This window comes from Teleopsis dalmanni, unplaced genomic scaffold (assembly GCF_002237135.1).
Source record: "Teleopsis dalmanni isolate 2A unplaced genomic scaffold, ASM223713v2 unscaffolded_contig_0606, whole genome shotgun sequence".
Lineage (NCBI taxonomy): Eukaryota > Metazoa > Arthropoda > Insecta > Diptera > Diopsidae > Teleopsis > Teleopsis dalmanni.
In genome coordinates this window covers 1-12,357 of record NW_024031988.1, presented here as the reverse complement: position 1 = coordinate 12,357, position 12,357 = coordinate 1, and the positions used below count along the sequence as shown (strand labels likewise).

At 31.3% G+C, this 12,357-nt stretch overlaps 1 protein-coding gene across 1 annotated transcript; it reads left to right on the top strand.

Moving 5' to 3' along the window:
• Positions 1 to 9,036: 9,036 nt before the first annotated feature.
• LOC119663583 (putative fatty acyl-CoA reductase CG5065) lies at positions 9,037 to 12,273 on the top strand (the record flags this gene model as incomplete). Its single annotated transcript, XM_038073194.1, has 5 exons — positions 9,037 to 9,300; positions 9,431 to 9,559; positions 10,918 to 11,037; positions 11,496 to 11,594; positions 12,117 to 12,273. Coding segments are annotated over exons 1-5 (769 nt in total), but the record flags the coding sequence as incomplete, so codon positions are not given.
• Positions 12,274 to 12,357: the final 84 nt, after the last annotated feature.

Below are 12,357 nucleotides of genomic sequence, written 5' to 3'. Positions count from 1 at the left end.
AAGAGTTCATCACTGGTATTTGAAATTAATATGACTTTTTATATAAAATTGACTAAATCTGTTTAATAAACTTTAAGTTTCAACCACCATAACTTCCGAATCCACATAAGTGTGAAATTATGTTTATTTGAAATAATATTGGTATTATATTGGTATTATATTTTGAATATATAATTATTTCAATAAATTGCTTTTGAAGTGTTCACAGTTTCCTGACTGAATACTTTTTACTTGGCGGGAGTTCCTTACCGATACACATATTGATTATGTATCTCTGTGAATGTTTAAAAAGGGTTAGTTCTTTCATAAAAATTTTCCTATTCCTAGACTAATGAATCAGTTTCCAAAATCAAAGTACTTCTAAAAAAACAGTCTGTATGGGTACTATAGTATAAACACCACCATAATATTTAACTAATTAACATATGATACAATGACAACCTGCAAATAAAGTTGCTAATCAATATCAGATTGTTCATTATACTTGGAAGTTCTGCATCTTAAGTGAAAAGTAAAGGACAACATGTATTTCTGACAAGTGTAACAAACAATTTAAAAATATTTATTCCACAAATACATAGTATTTGGGGTTTTTAAATATTTAACATCCCTGCTTTTAATTGAGTGCATTAAGCTTTAATAAATACTTTTATTCATGTCCACTGCATAGGTTTTTCTTAAGCAAAATGAATTAATATTAACTTATTAATACACATTTTTTCACAGGATTCCTTACAGAGAATAGTCGGAAAGATGGTCAAAATAATTATTGTTTGCTAAGCTATAACTTTTGGACAAGGTTAGTTTTGTGTTAGTGTGTTTATGTGAAACATGTGGAGGAAATAATCGCTTAATAGTCCATGTGGACTGAACAGTAAATGTGTGCGACTTTAGTTTGATTTCATAGAAAATCAAACTATTAGAATTCTGTTCATGGCAAATGGATAACACTTACGTAAAGCTAGAAAAACTTTTTTAATTTATCAAATAAACATTTCTTGTTTTTCTCATCATCCAACCACTTCTAGGTACTTTCAATATTTTTCTCATATTTTAATAAGTATGTGTTTAATATATACGAGTGGTTTAGGTATATGGAAATTAGACAAATCTAATGAAAAAGTTAACACCAACTCTCATAAGTACAAATAAGAAAATGAACAAATTTGAAAGCTAAAAGGTATTTTATCATTTTAAACAATATTGAACCCATTTTAGAAACTCAAAGCAAGAATTTGCTTTTAGTGGTAGAAGAAATTTTCAATCACATCAGTTTAAATTTATTTCATAAGCTACGATGAGGTTTCATTGCAGATACCTTTTCTCGCGAAACTTGTAATCTATTTTTGCATAGAAGACATTCAAAATGGAAGTTCAGAAATATTACCTTAGAGGTTTCATTGCAGATACCGTTTCTCGCAAAACTTGTAATCTATTTTTGCATAGAAGACTTTCAAAATTGAAGTTCAGAAATTTGAACTTAGAAATTTGGTAAAATTATTTGAAATAAATTTGGTTTGTCATTTTAGTCATTTTATAATAGAATTCTGTGAGCTTTAGCGTCACAATATTACCTATAATACTCAAGCAGAATTGATTACTAGCGGAGTGAATTAAAATTTCTAATAAATTGTTTTTGTTGCTTAGATAAAAGATATACTTATTTCGGCGAGAAATGCTACTATATTTGTGGAATATTGTATTAAAAATTATATTACTATATTGAATAGTTCAAATTGATCGTTCAGTCAATGTCATTCAATGCTTTCAAAAGTTTTACAGTTTCAGCTATATTAAACATAACTGACCTTTTCTTTCAAATTAGCTGTCATTGTGAAATGAAACTGTAGAACGAAAAATTGATCCAGTGGAAGATAGAAACCAAGAAAACGTCAAAATTTACTATTTATTTACATATGAAGTGATGCGTAACACAAAGGTGCAGCTTATATGCAATTCAATATAGTTTTCGGAACAAATGCATATAGAGATTCTCTATGGATTTTGGCATATCATAATTATGGACGATGGCGAAAAGCAAAAGGCTTGAAAATCGCGTTTGAAAGAATTTCAATTCTTGAAAAATATGTCGCTCGATTTCACATAAGATAATATTGTATCAAAACTATAAGATAATATTGTACGTAGTATTCCATCAAACTACGAAAGAGCTGACATTGCATCTTACCGTAGATAAATTTGCATTTAATCGAGAAGAAAATAAGATCATCAGTAAGATGCCTAAAGTTTTGCCGTGGAAAGAGTATATTTAAAGAGTGTTTGATGTTTGATTTCTAAATTGACAGCTGATTTATGTTCTGTATGTTTGTCATTTCCTATATAAATTGAATTACACACAAGAATACTGCATTAATAATAAAGCAGACCTCGTGATTTTTCCATTCCAGCAGTCATTCTTCAATTTAACTGTAATATGTTAGACGATTGCTTCGTTGCTTCAGCACTTTGGTTCGCATGTACAGAATCTGGATTCTATATATAAGTACTATATATTTCCTATTAGGGCAATGTACACCTAATGAGGTGTGGATGCAGCTTAACACTGTATATTGGCAGTAAACCAATAAATTAAGGTCAAACACCGTAATATTACGGTATACACTGCACGCGCTGTAATATCACAAAGACCGTAATATAACGAACTTCATGTTTGCTTTATGTACCCACTGTATACGATCTTTACAGTTCACATCAAATACGATCTTGGGCAGTGTCTTTGATTTTACTTACAAAAGCTCTTTTAAGCTCTTCTTTGGAGTGTTTATTTAAAGCAAGTTAACAAAGCATTTTAAAAAATAATTAATGTCGCAAATTTTTGAAGTTTTGTCCAAGTCGACCATCAAGAGGTTTACAACAACAGTTTGCTTTGGCAAATCAATACAATCCACACTTTCTTGATGACATATACGTATTCTGTTCAAACAAGTAAGAACATAACATGCATTTGCAATTGTTGTTTTTATGGCGGCTATGATAAATAAAGAAAATGTTTGCTAACTTTTAATGCCTTAAGCAAGCAGATTTAGCTTTTTTCGTTCTTGTAGTCAAAAATAAGCAATTGCAAATAGTCAAGCAATTTCAAACCCTGGCTTGAATAGCTAAGAACTTACAAACGGTCTTCCAGTCATTGTCTTCTTATAAAGATCTTACGAAGGACTTTTAACGATCTTTGCCAGAATTTCATTATTAATGTAACTACTTTTTTTTTATCAAAAATGCAACAACAACGATTTTATAAAAAAAGATAGAGCAGTTTTTTACTGCTCAAATGCATTAATCTTACATTCGCTCATATAGCAATGTGTGATTAAAAACTATGAACTATAGAGAGAAACCAAAAACATTTTCTACACAACACCAATGCAAAATTTCCGCCATCCTCTTGGATGGCCTAATGTGTGTAGAAATAAAATTGCTTAAGTTGAGAATTCATCTTGTATTTAGTGTTCCCACTTAATACGATATTTGCAGCTTACTATATATCAAATACGGTCTTGGGAAGTTTTTATGCTTTTCCTTACAAAAGCTTATTTACTGTTTTTAAGCTTTTTTGGAAATTTTTAAGCAAAGTAATAAACCTTACAAGTCATTATTTTAAAGCATGAAGTTTTCAATATACTCGTTTAAAGTACAGACAAATAATTATTTGTCTCTATTTAAAGTTTATAATGCTTGTATTTTAGCAAAGTGATAAACCTCATTCATTTTTATTTCAAGCTTAAGATTTTCATTGTATTCGACGAAACCAAAGTAATAAACCTCAAATTTCAACAGACAACTTTATCCAGAACGTTTTATCTTTCCTTAAAATAAATGCAAAAAAGCTTAAGAACACTCAAGTGAAAATAATAGTAAAATAAAATATACAAATTATTGTATATAAAAATGTTGTTTGTACTAAAAAATCTGAGCTAAAAATAAAATTTTAATAATTTTTAAAAATGGTTAATAATTATTTCAGAATAATAATTTGCTTATTTTAGTTTTATAATAATTATACCTAAAATTAGTATTTTCAAGCCATCACTATTATTGAATTAAGTGCTAATAATAGTTACTTTGAACTGATACAAAGTAGAACTGTGCCACTATATTATTTAAGACATGCGATGTTAACTCACTTGCCCAACTAAGCTATTGTGCAAATGGATTTTCCCATATGTTTCAGTGTTTGTGGTATTATGAATTGTGGTGTGTGTTTGATTCATAAACCCCCCACTGTATCTGCACCTGCAGCACTTTGTGCATCTTTTGGTTGCAGTATTAGTCGCTGGTTTGTATATGGACAGCACCGCTCCAGGTTAACCGTATATTTAGTCAAACTCAAATGTGGGAAAGGGTGGATTTACCTTCATGTACTTTAGCCTGTTGTATGGATGAGCGGTCGATGTATGCAACTGTTAATTAAATAATTAATTACATTTCAATCGAAATTGAAAATACGCTTTGCTGCAGTTGACTGCATTGCATTGGCTCGCGTTTTATGTGTCAGCATGTCACGCAGACACGTCTGCCGCCCACAAAATATAAACTGTCCAAGGCGCGCGGGTGTGTGCAGCATTTACTGGCGCATTTTTAACTGTAACTGCCACAACTGGCAACAAGCACACGCACAATCCTGGTCCGCCGCCGATGCGTGCCCGTTGCGCGGCTTGCATGCCATCCTTTAAATTTTACGACTTCATAGACTTTTTTGTTTTTTATTGTTTTGTAGTTTGTGGGAATTTTTTCAATATTACTTTCTGTCATTTATTGATTGAGTGAAAAGTGAATTCGATTAAAAATTCATTTTATGTTTTTAAATTCATACTCACGGCAGCCCACATACAACGGCACACGTGCCTGTCAAGCCAAAAGTCGTGTTTGTGCAATTAAAAATGGAAAAGCAGTGAAATTGTTGAAATATTGAAATAATTTTTAAGAGTCCAGTCCAGTAGTGGCACTTGTGCGAGTAACTGATATTTCGAGTGCAGTCGTAACTATTCGAAATCCTCTTTAAAATATAAATAGTAAATAAATTGAAACAAAAACAGTAACCAAAAACCGTTCAAAAATAAATACAATAAATGAAAATTTCGTCTGGAATTTAAAATGGAAAATTCAAACGAAACCAAAGGTATTTGCGGCATTAAAAAAAAATCTTCCATGTAAATGTGAAAAAGATTAACAATCGCATAAAGAATTTGTCTGGATTAAATAATTGGTACTACTCAGCTTTGATTAAAAACATTGATTTTGCTTTATATGGAGACCATTGACGTAAATTGGATTAATAAAGTTTGTAAATATTGATTTTATTATAGCACAGGAATATTCACTTGTCTCAAAAGGATAAAAGTGGCAAAACTGCTATTCTTAATTAGCTTGGGTCGATGCACCGAAAGAGATTTGTAGAGGATATATGGGAATTTCATTTCATAGGTTCTTGTGTTGTATTTTTTTAATAATATTTGCAATAATTCACATAAAGTTTTTAAATTTTTCTTAAAAGAATTAATGTTGAGTGAGAAAATTTATAGTTTTTATGAAGAATTTGTCACATATCTCAAATATATCTTGTAAAACTTTTTTTTATGCTTTTATGTTGAGCTTTTTCCGAGTTAGTGCATCTGGGCACTTTTACTCTATGATGGCTAAGGGGTTTTTACTCTATGATGACTAATAAGAATTTTTAAATTTAGACAAATATATCTTGTATAATTTTTATGTCAAGTGCTATGAATGAATTGCTAGTATCGAACTTTACTACTATACTATGTGATATTTAATTTGTATTTACCTAGCGAATGAGCAAAAGACACAGGAGGTCCATAACTCTTAACATAATTACCTCCCGTTAAGGCTCAACACCACATTGCTATTAACGCACGTATAATGCACCAATAAATGCCAGCAGCAGTTAAAGTTAAACGTTTGGTTGTAGTTTCTTTCTTGGATAGGACCGAGAACCAGCTAACACATACACTATTCTTTGGAACATACCACGCGGTCGAAAAATACAACTTCATTTTGTATCATTTTGAATACATACATTAATTTTGTCAGCATAGCTTTGGGTTTAAATTTCATCCACCTCGATATTTCCATTAAAGGGTCCAGTTACTCTCCTCAGTTAGTCAGGACAGTCGAAGGTATGGGCTCTGATACCCGTGGTAATAGATTTGCACCACCGTATGGGTGCCGTAAGTAAAACGCACTCAAACCCATTTACACTATAAATCGTAACGAGTGGTATCTACTTAATTTTAATCGTTTGTTTTGGCACGCATATAAGTTTGGGAATATTCTAACCCTATGTCTAATGCTTCACTGTGTCTAGTGCATCAGTCAATCATAGTAGTCAATGAGTCTACGGGCTATTAAGTACGACATAGATATATTTTACTTATCTGAGTACTCGTTGACAGTAGCTTGTCACAAGGTAAGGTATTCTTTGCCACTTATTTTTTTGATATTAAGCGATAATGTATATGTCGTATACAAAAATGGCATTGCAAGACATATAAAAGAACTCAATATAGCTTAATTTAAAGACTCTTTTGGCCATCACTGAGTCACATAAACAAAAAATTCCTACTTTATTTATTTAAGTCAGAAATTTATAGTATTCTTAAATTTTTCTAAACTAATTTTAAGTTGTATTTTAATATTTTTATTGAATGATTTTTTTTTTAAATAAAATAAGTTTCTATATGTTTTTCTATAGATTTTATTGTCAAAAATTACCCAAACTATTTACATTCATAAAATGGATTCGATATTTCGATGTTCCTGACAATGAGATTCGATGTTGAGTCCTTTCTAATGGTAGAATATTTTTTTTATAAATAATCGTCATCAAGTAGTTTTTTGTTAAAATATTTACAAATTCAAACTACTTACAATTCCTGATGTTATCTGCTTTGATTTCAATGTACAACGGTTTGGGCTGATACCCTTGAATTCACTTAATGATCATTTTAAGATTATTTGCGATACAAAATATGGGTTCTTAGAGAAGAAATAACGCCTTTTTGTACGAATGGAAATAACTTACTGAATGTATATACTTAATAATGCCAAGTAAGTCAAAGTTATTTTACTTTTCTTTTGTCAGCTGTACTCTTTGCCCATTTTGCTGGCCTCCCTGTCGCTGACGCAATTCTCACTGTCTTATCTACTGTTCTATTTGCTCTTTTTCTTTGTACTTTTTGTCCTCCTTGTCCTCATTGCTGTCCTCTCCAGCCTTTCAAACGCCTTTTTGTCCTCATTGCTAGTTTTCTGCTGTTACATCTGTCCTCGTCCTATGCTCCTCTTTTGAGAGTAAGAACTGCGTCTGATGTTTTGAACGCTGACAATGTGAAGTGAATTTCTCTTAAGGTGTGATATTTCAGGTCTATGTAATTTCTTTTAATATACTCATAAACAAATGTACTTAATAAAGAATATACATATTAGAAAGCAAGTCAAAATAAGCTATATTTGTCTCACCTGGTCTACTCTTTTGACATTGACGTTTTATTGATCCCCAAGTATTTTTTGCTGTTCTCACTGTCCTACCTGCTGTCATATTCGCTGTTGTCTTTTTTCTCCTTGCTGTTCTTTTTCTTAACTTTGTTTTAGCTGTTCTCTTGTTCACTTTGTTCTCTTGTTATCTTTGTTCTATTTGTTCTCTCTGTCCTTTTGGCTGTCCTCTCTTCTTTTCTTCTTTTAAGAAACAATGCAAGCGAGAACTACATCCTACGTTTTGCTTATTGACTATGTAAAGTAAATTTTTCTTAAGCGATGAATTCGATATTTTATGTTGCATTTGGTAGTAGTTGACAGTATTCAAAAGTCATCCATTTTAATGTAAGTCATAGCGAAAGTTGTACTCTCTTCGTAAATCTTCACAATGCATAATATGATAGGCTAATACGGTATTCATTCCTTTTTCATCAACCTATTTTTTTTCATTGAAAATATTGAGTTTGACATTTTTAGAAATCCATGTGTTGATGTTGCAAAACTTGAAATAAACTTCTTCCATTCCTAAGAAAAAAATAGCGAAAACTGTACCCTCCTCATACGTTCTCGTCAATGTATGCCTAACATGGTATTTCTTCTTATCTATTAACCCACATTTTTTTAAAAAAAATCGATCGTCTATGTGAATTTCATCTATGTGAATGATTTCTCATTTACATATGAATGACTAACTACTATTGAACACACCTCCTATTGAGTGCCTTTTTTACCACCATTTTAAGGCACTTCCAAACAGATTCCATGTCGTCAACAAGATGTTGCTTCTTCGCTTGATGTATGAATGTTGTCTTTCTCTGTTAACGTTTCATCGGGTATCAAACTATTTTCATCATTCATAATAGCAATGTCCTCTAATTCACCGTATGCCATGTCCAAAGGAGATATTTCATCTTCAGAAGTAGTTTTGATAGATATATCAGTGCCTAAGTTGTATGTAATTTCATGCTCTTCTATGGAAGGTTCTTCGTCAAGCACGGTACTTGCATATTCATTAAATCTATAAACTGGATATGGATCAGTTGTTAACGTTTGAGCAGCAAAAGTGCTGTGTCGCTGATGCAAATTCTGGAAAATGTGATGATTTAAGAGAAACGGTAAACGTCTGCGTTCATTTCGGCGCGTATACCAAAGTTTCACGAAGAAGAGGATTAATGCTAAAGAACAGAAGAACAGGACGAAAAACGCGAGTAAGACTAACTCTGACGGTACATTCTGATGCATGTCGAGAGGGTAATGAAATTTTGCAGGTGCACCTATATCGAAATCCATTTTAAAATTTTGAATTTTGAATTTTGGATTTTAATTATATAAACTAATATGAACTAAACATAAACTAAAATAATTTATAAAAATTTTTATATATTCTTTTTTTTGAATTCTACATAATTTTTCTATGATTGCTAAGTTGATTTTTATAATACTTTTTTAGATATTAATAAAATCACCCAAAGTCCATCAAAATTTTCTTCTAAACTTTCATCTACAAGAAATTTATCCATTGATTCCGGAATGCATACAAATGAACTCTTCGAGATAAATACTTCGAAAAATGAAAGTCACAATTTTATACAAACAACAACAAATACCAATTTACCCATAACCGATTTCTATAGGAATGCTACGTTGCTCATCACTGGAGGCACCGGTTTTGTCGGGAAGGTTTTAATACAAAAACTATTACGCTCCTTCGAGATAAAGAAGATTTATATGCTGATACGCTGTAAGGATAATATGACCATTGAACAGCGTTTGGAAAATTTCTTCAAAGAAGCTGTAAGAGCCACATCTATATAAATAAATACTTCTATAAATAATATTTATGCATTAAGTAATAAAGATTGTGGAAAATGAATTTTTTATTAATTTTAAAATAAAATGAATAATATATATATATATGTTTTAGATATTCGATAATATACGTACGGAGAATCCAGCATTATTTCAAAAAGTTCATCCAATAAAAATTGATTTTACTGCTCTTGATTTAGACATTAAGGCTGAAGAACGAGAAATGATATGCAATGAAGTTGAGGTAAGTCTAAGGGATAGTAATGGCATTTTCGATTAGTAAATCTAGATACCAACTAGATTTATTCTCGATCTGTCAAATTTTGTTGCTCAATCGAACATTTTTAACCCCTCCCTAACAATCCTCAAGTCCACTTCTGGACTCTCAGGAAGATATGTTGATTTAAGGTCCGTCATCAACTAAAAGACAAATAAATGATATGTTTTTTTTTGTTTTAGCCTAGTTAAAGCCTAGTGTGGGGTAGAGATAAGCCCCCCAGCCATTATAGAGTAAAAGTGCGTAATAGCACTAACTCAAGAAGAAGAAGAATCAAGAACATTTTTAAACTAATTTAACAATTTTGTAGTAGTGTTAGTAGACATTTATTTTTTTCATATATACTTATATCTTGTTTGACATCAGAAACAATAGCTGGTTGTGATATCCTTGCCAAATATAACGGAATTACACTATTACGTTTAAATTCTATTTTGAATTTATTGTATAAAGCTTTGAAGCAAGTGCTGGTGGTGGCTTGTAAGCAACATAAACAGTCGTCATTCGTATGAATTTCACATACTTGGCAATAACAGTTTGACAGATATACTTGTGTGTAGTTGGTAACACTTCCCCCGCCTAACCCTGTATATATCTGATTCACTCATTCTTGGTTAAGTCGGGTAGCCTCCATCAGCCAGCTTGATTAGTTGCTTGCTGTCGTCAGCTGTTAGTGCCGATGATCCAAATCGTTTGTAACCTCGTCCTACCACCATAGATGCGGACGTCCTCTACGTCCAGCGTTTACCACCTTCGGGTACCGAATCAAACACATTTGTAGCCGGTGCACTTTCTTCCATTTGCAAGACATAACGAAGCCAGTGAAGCCGTTGAATTTGTATGCGCTTAACTATGTCAGTGTCGCCGTATAGCTCATACAGCTCATCCCTCCAACGCGTAAGGGAGCATAGATCTTCCTAAGAATGTTTCTCTTGAATGCTCCTACCGTCTTCTCATCACTGTTGGTAATTCTCCAAGCTTCTGCAACATACAGCAGGACTCTCCCTCTAGTTAAAAGTGTAATAATTCGAATATTCATGTACTTTAAAGTCTTGTGTTTATCGCAAAGGTCCTGTTTTATTTTTTTGTTTATGTTAGAGTTTTTATTATCTTTGTGCTCAGATTTAATTATAAAAATAAGATATTTTATCAGTTAACGATGAAAGCAATTGAAATTACAAGCAATTCTGTCTGTAATAATAATATTTTGGTTGTATATTTCGTTTTGTTGTCGATTATAAATTAAAATTAATTATATTTATCTGTCGTCGATTTCAGTTATGAATGTTTGATGCAATTTAGTCCTTGATGTAATTTCATTTCAGATTGTTTTTAATGTTGTTGCCTCAGTGAAATTCAATGAGAAATTAAGCGATGCCATCGACATCAACGTTTTGGGCACAAAGAAAATTTTGGATTTGGCTATGGAAATAAAAAACTTGAAGGTAATAAAAAGCGGGAGCCTGAAGGAGTAAGCTATATTTAAAAAAACTTGTAAAATGAATTTTTATAATATGTAGATATGAAAAAAAATTCTGGTAGATTTGCATTTTATTTTTATGAATTTAATTTTGTAGTTTTCAGCTAACAGTCAACTGAGCCAAGTGAATGCCTCAGTAATAGTTTTATTCAAAGTCGCAGTTGCATTGCTGGCAGCACTGCAGTTGTTGTTTAACGGCATTGCCAGCTCAATTCAGTTCATAAAAGTTTGATGTTTTTCAATTAAAAGTGCAAACATCGAAAATGTAAACAATTTTATTGACAAAAATTTTGTTTGCATTTGCTCACTGGCGTATCCTTTCTGTTTGATTTTTTTTCTCGATACTCGATATCATTTAAAAGCGTGCAAAAAACAAGACATAAAATTTAACAAATCTCTTTGTTGTATTCCAATCAATTTCAGTCATTTGTCCACATTTCAACACTTTACTGCAATTGCAATCGACAGTTTATCAAGGAGCAGGTATACGAGACCGAAATTGGCTATGAAAAAATTATGCAGGTGGGTAGCAATTTCATTTCATTTTGTATCTACAGTGTAAATATCTATATAGATAGAAACACTATACATCGGCATATATATTTATTATATATATAAATAATATTATACATACACTTATCCAACATGAAAGAGTAATCAGAAATTCGGGGAATAAAGCTCAAGCACCAGCGCCAGGATACGAATGCATATCAACAGTTTGGATGCGATTAATGCAATTTAAATAAATAAAATTCCGAATGCACAAAATGCATTAAAATGAAACAATTAAGATTATTTTTATAAAATTTTTTTCGTCTAAATTAAAAATTTAATTTGAGTCAACAATTTTGCTAAAGCAATAAAATGTTTTTATTTGCTGTGTTTTAAGTACTTGAACTCTTAATTGAATTGGCAGTTCAAAAAAAATAAACATTCATTTCACGGCTTATTTAACATTATTTAAAATTAAAAAGATTTTATAGAAAGTATAATATACATTCAAAATAATATATAACAATACAATATGTGTATTCCTTTATATAGATATTTCGCATATTTGATGATGTGACGTTGGAAAAATTTAGGCACTGCCTCATTGGAGAAATGCCAAATACTTACACGATGACTAAGAAGTGTGCTGAAAATTTAGTTAACCATCGTGCCTTCTATTTACCCGCCGGTATATTTCGACCACCAATAGGTAAGTCAAATAAAAACTTAAATAACAATACTTTCACGCTAATCAATATGTAAGTTAAAGCATGATTCAAAAGGCAACACTTTT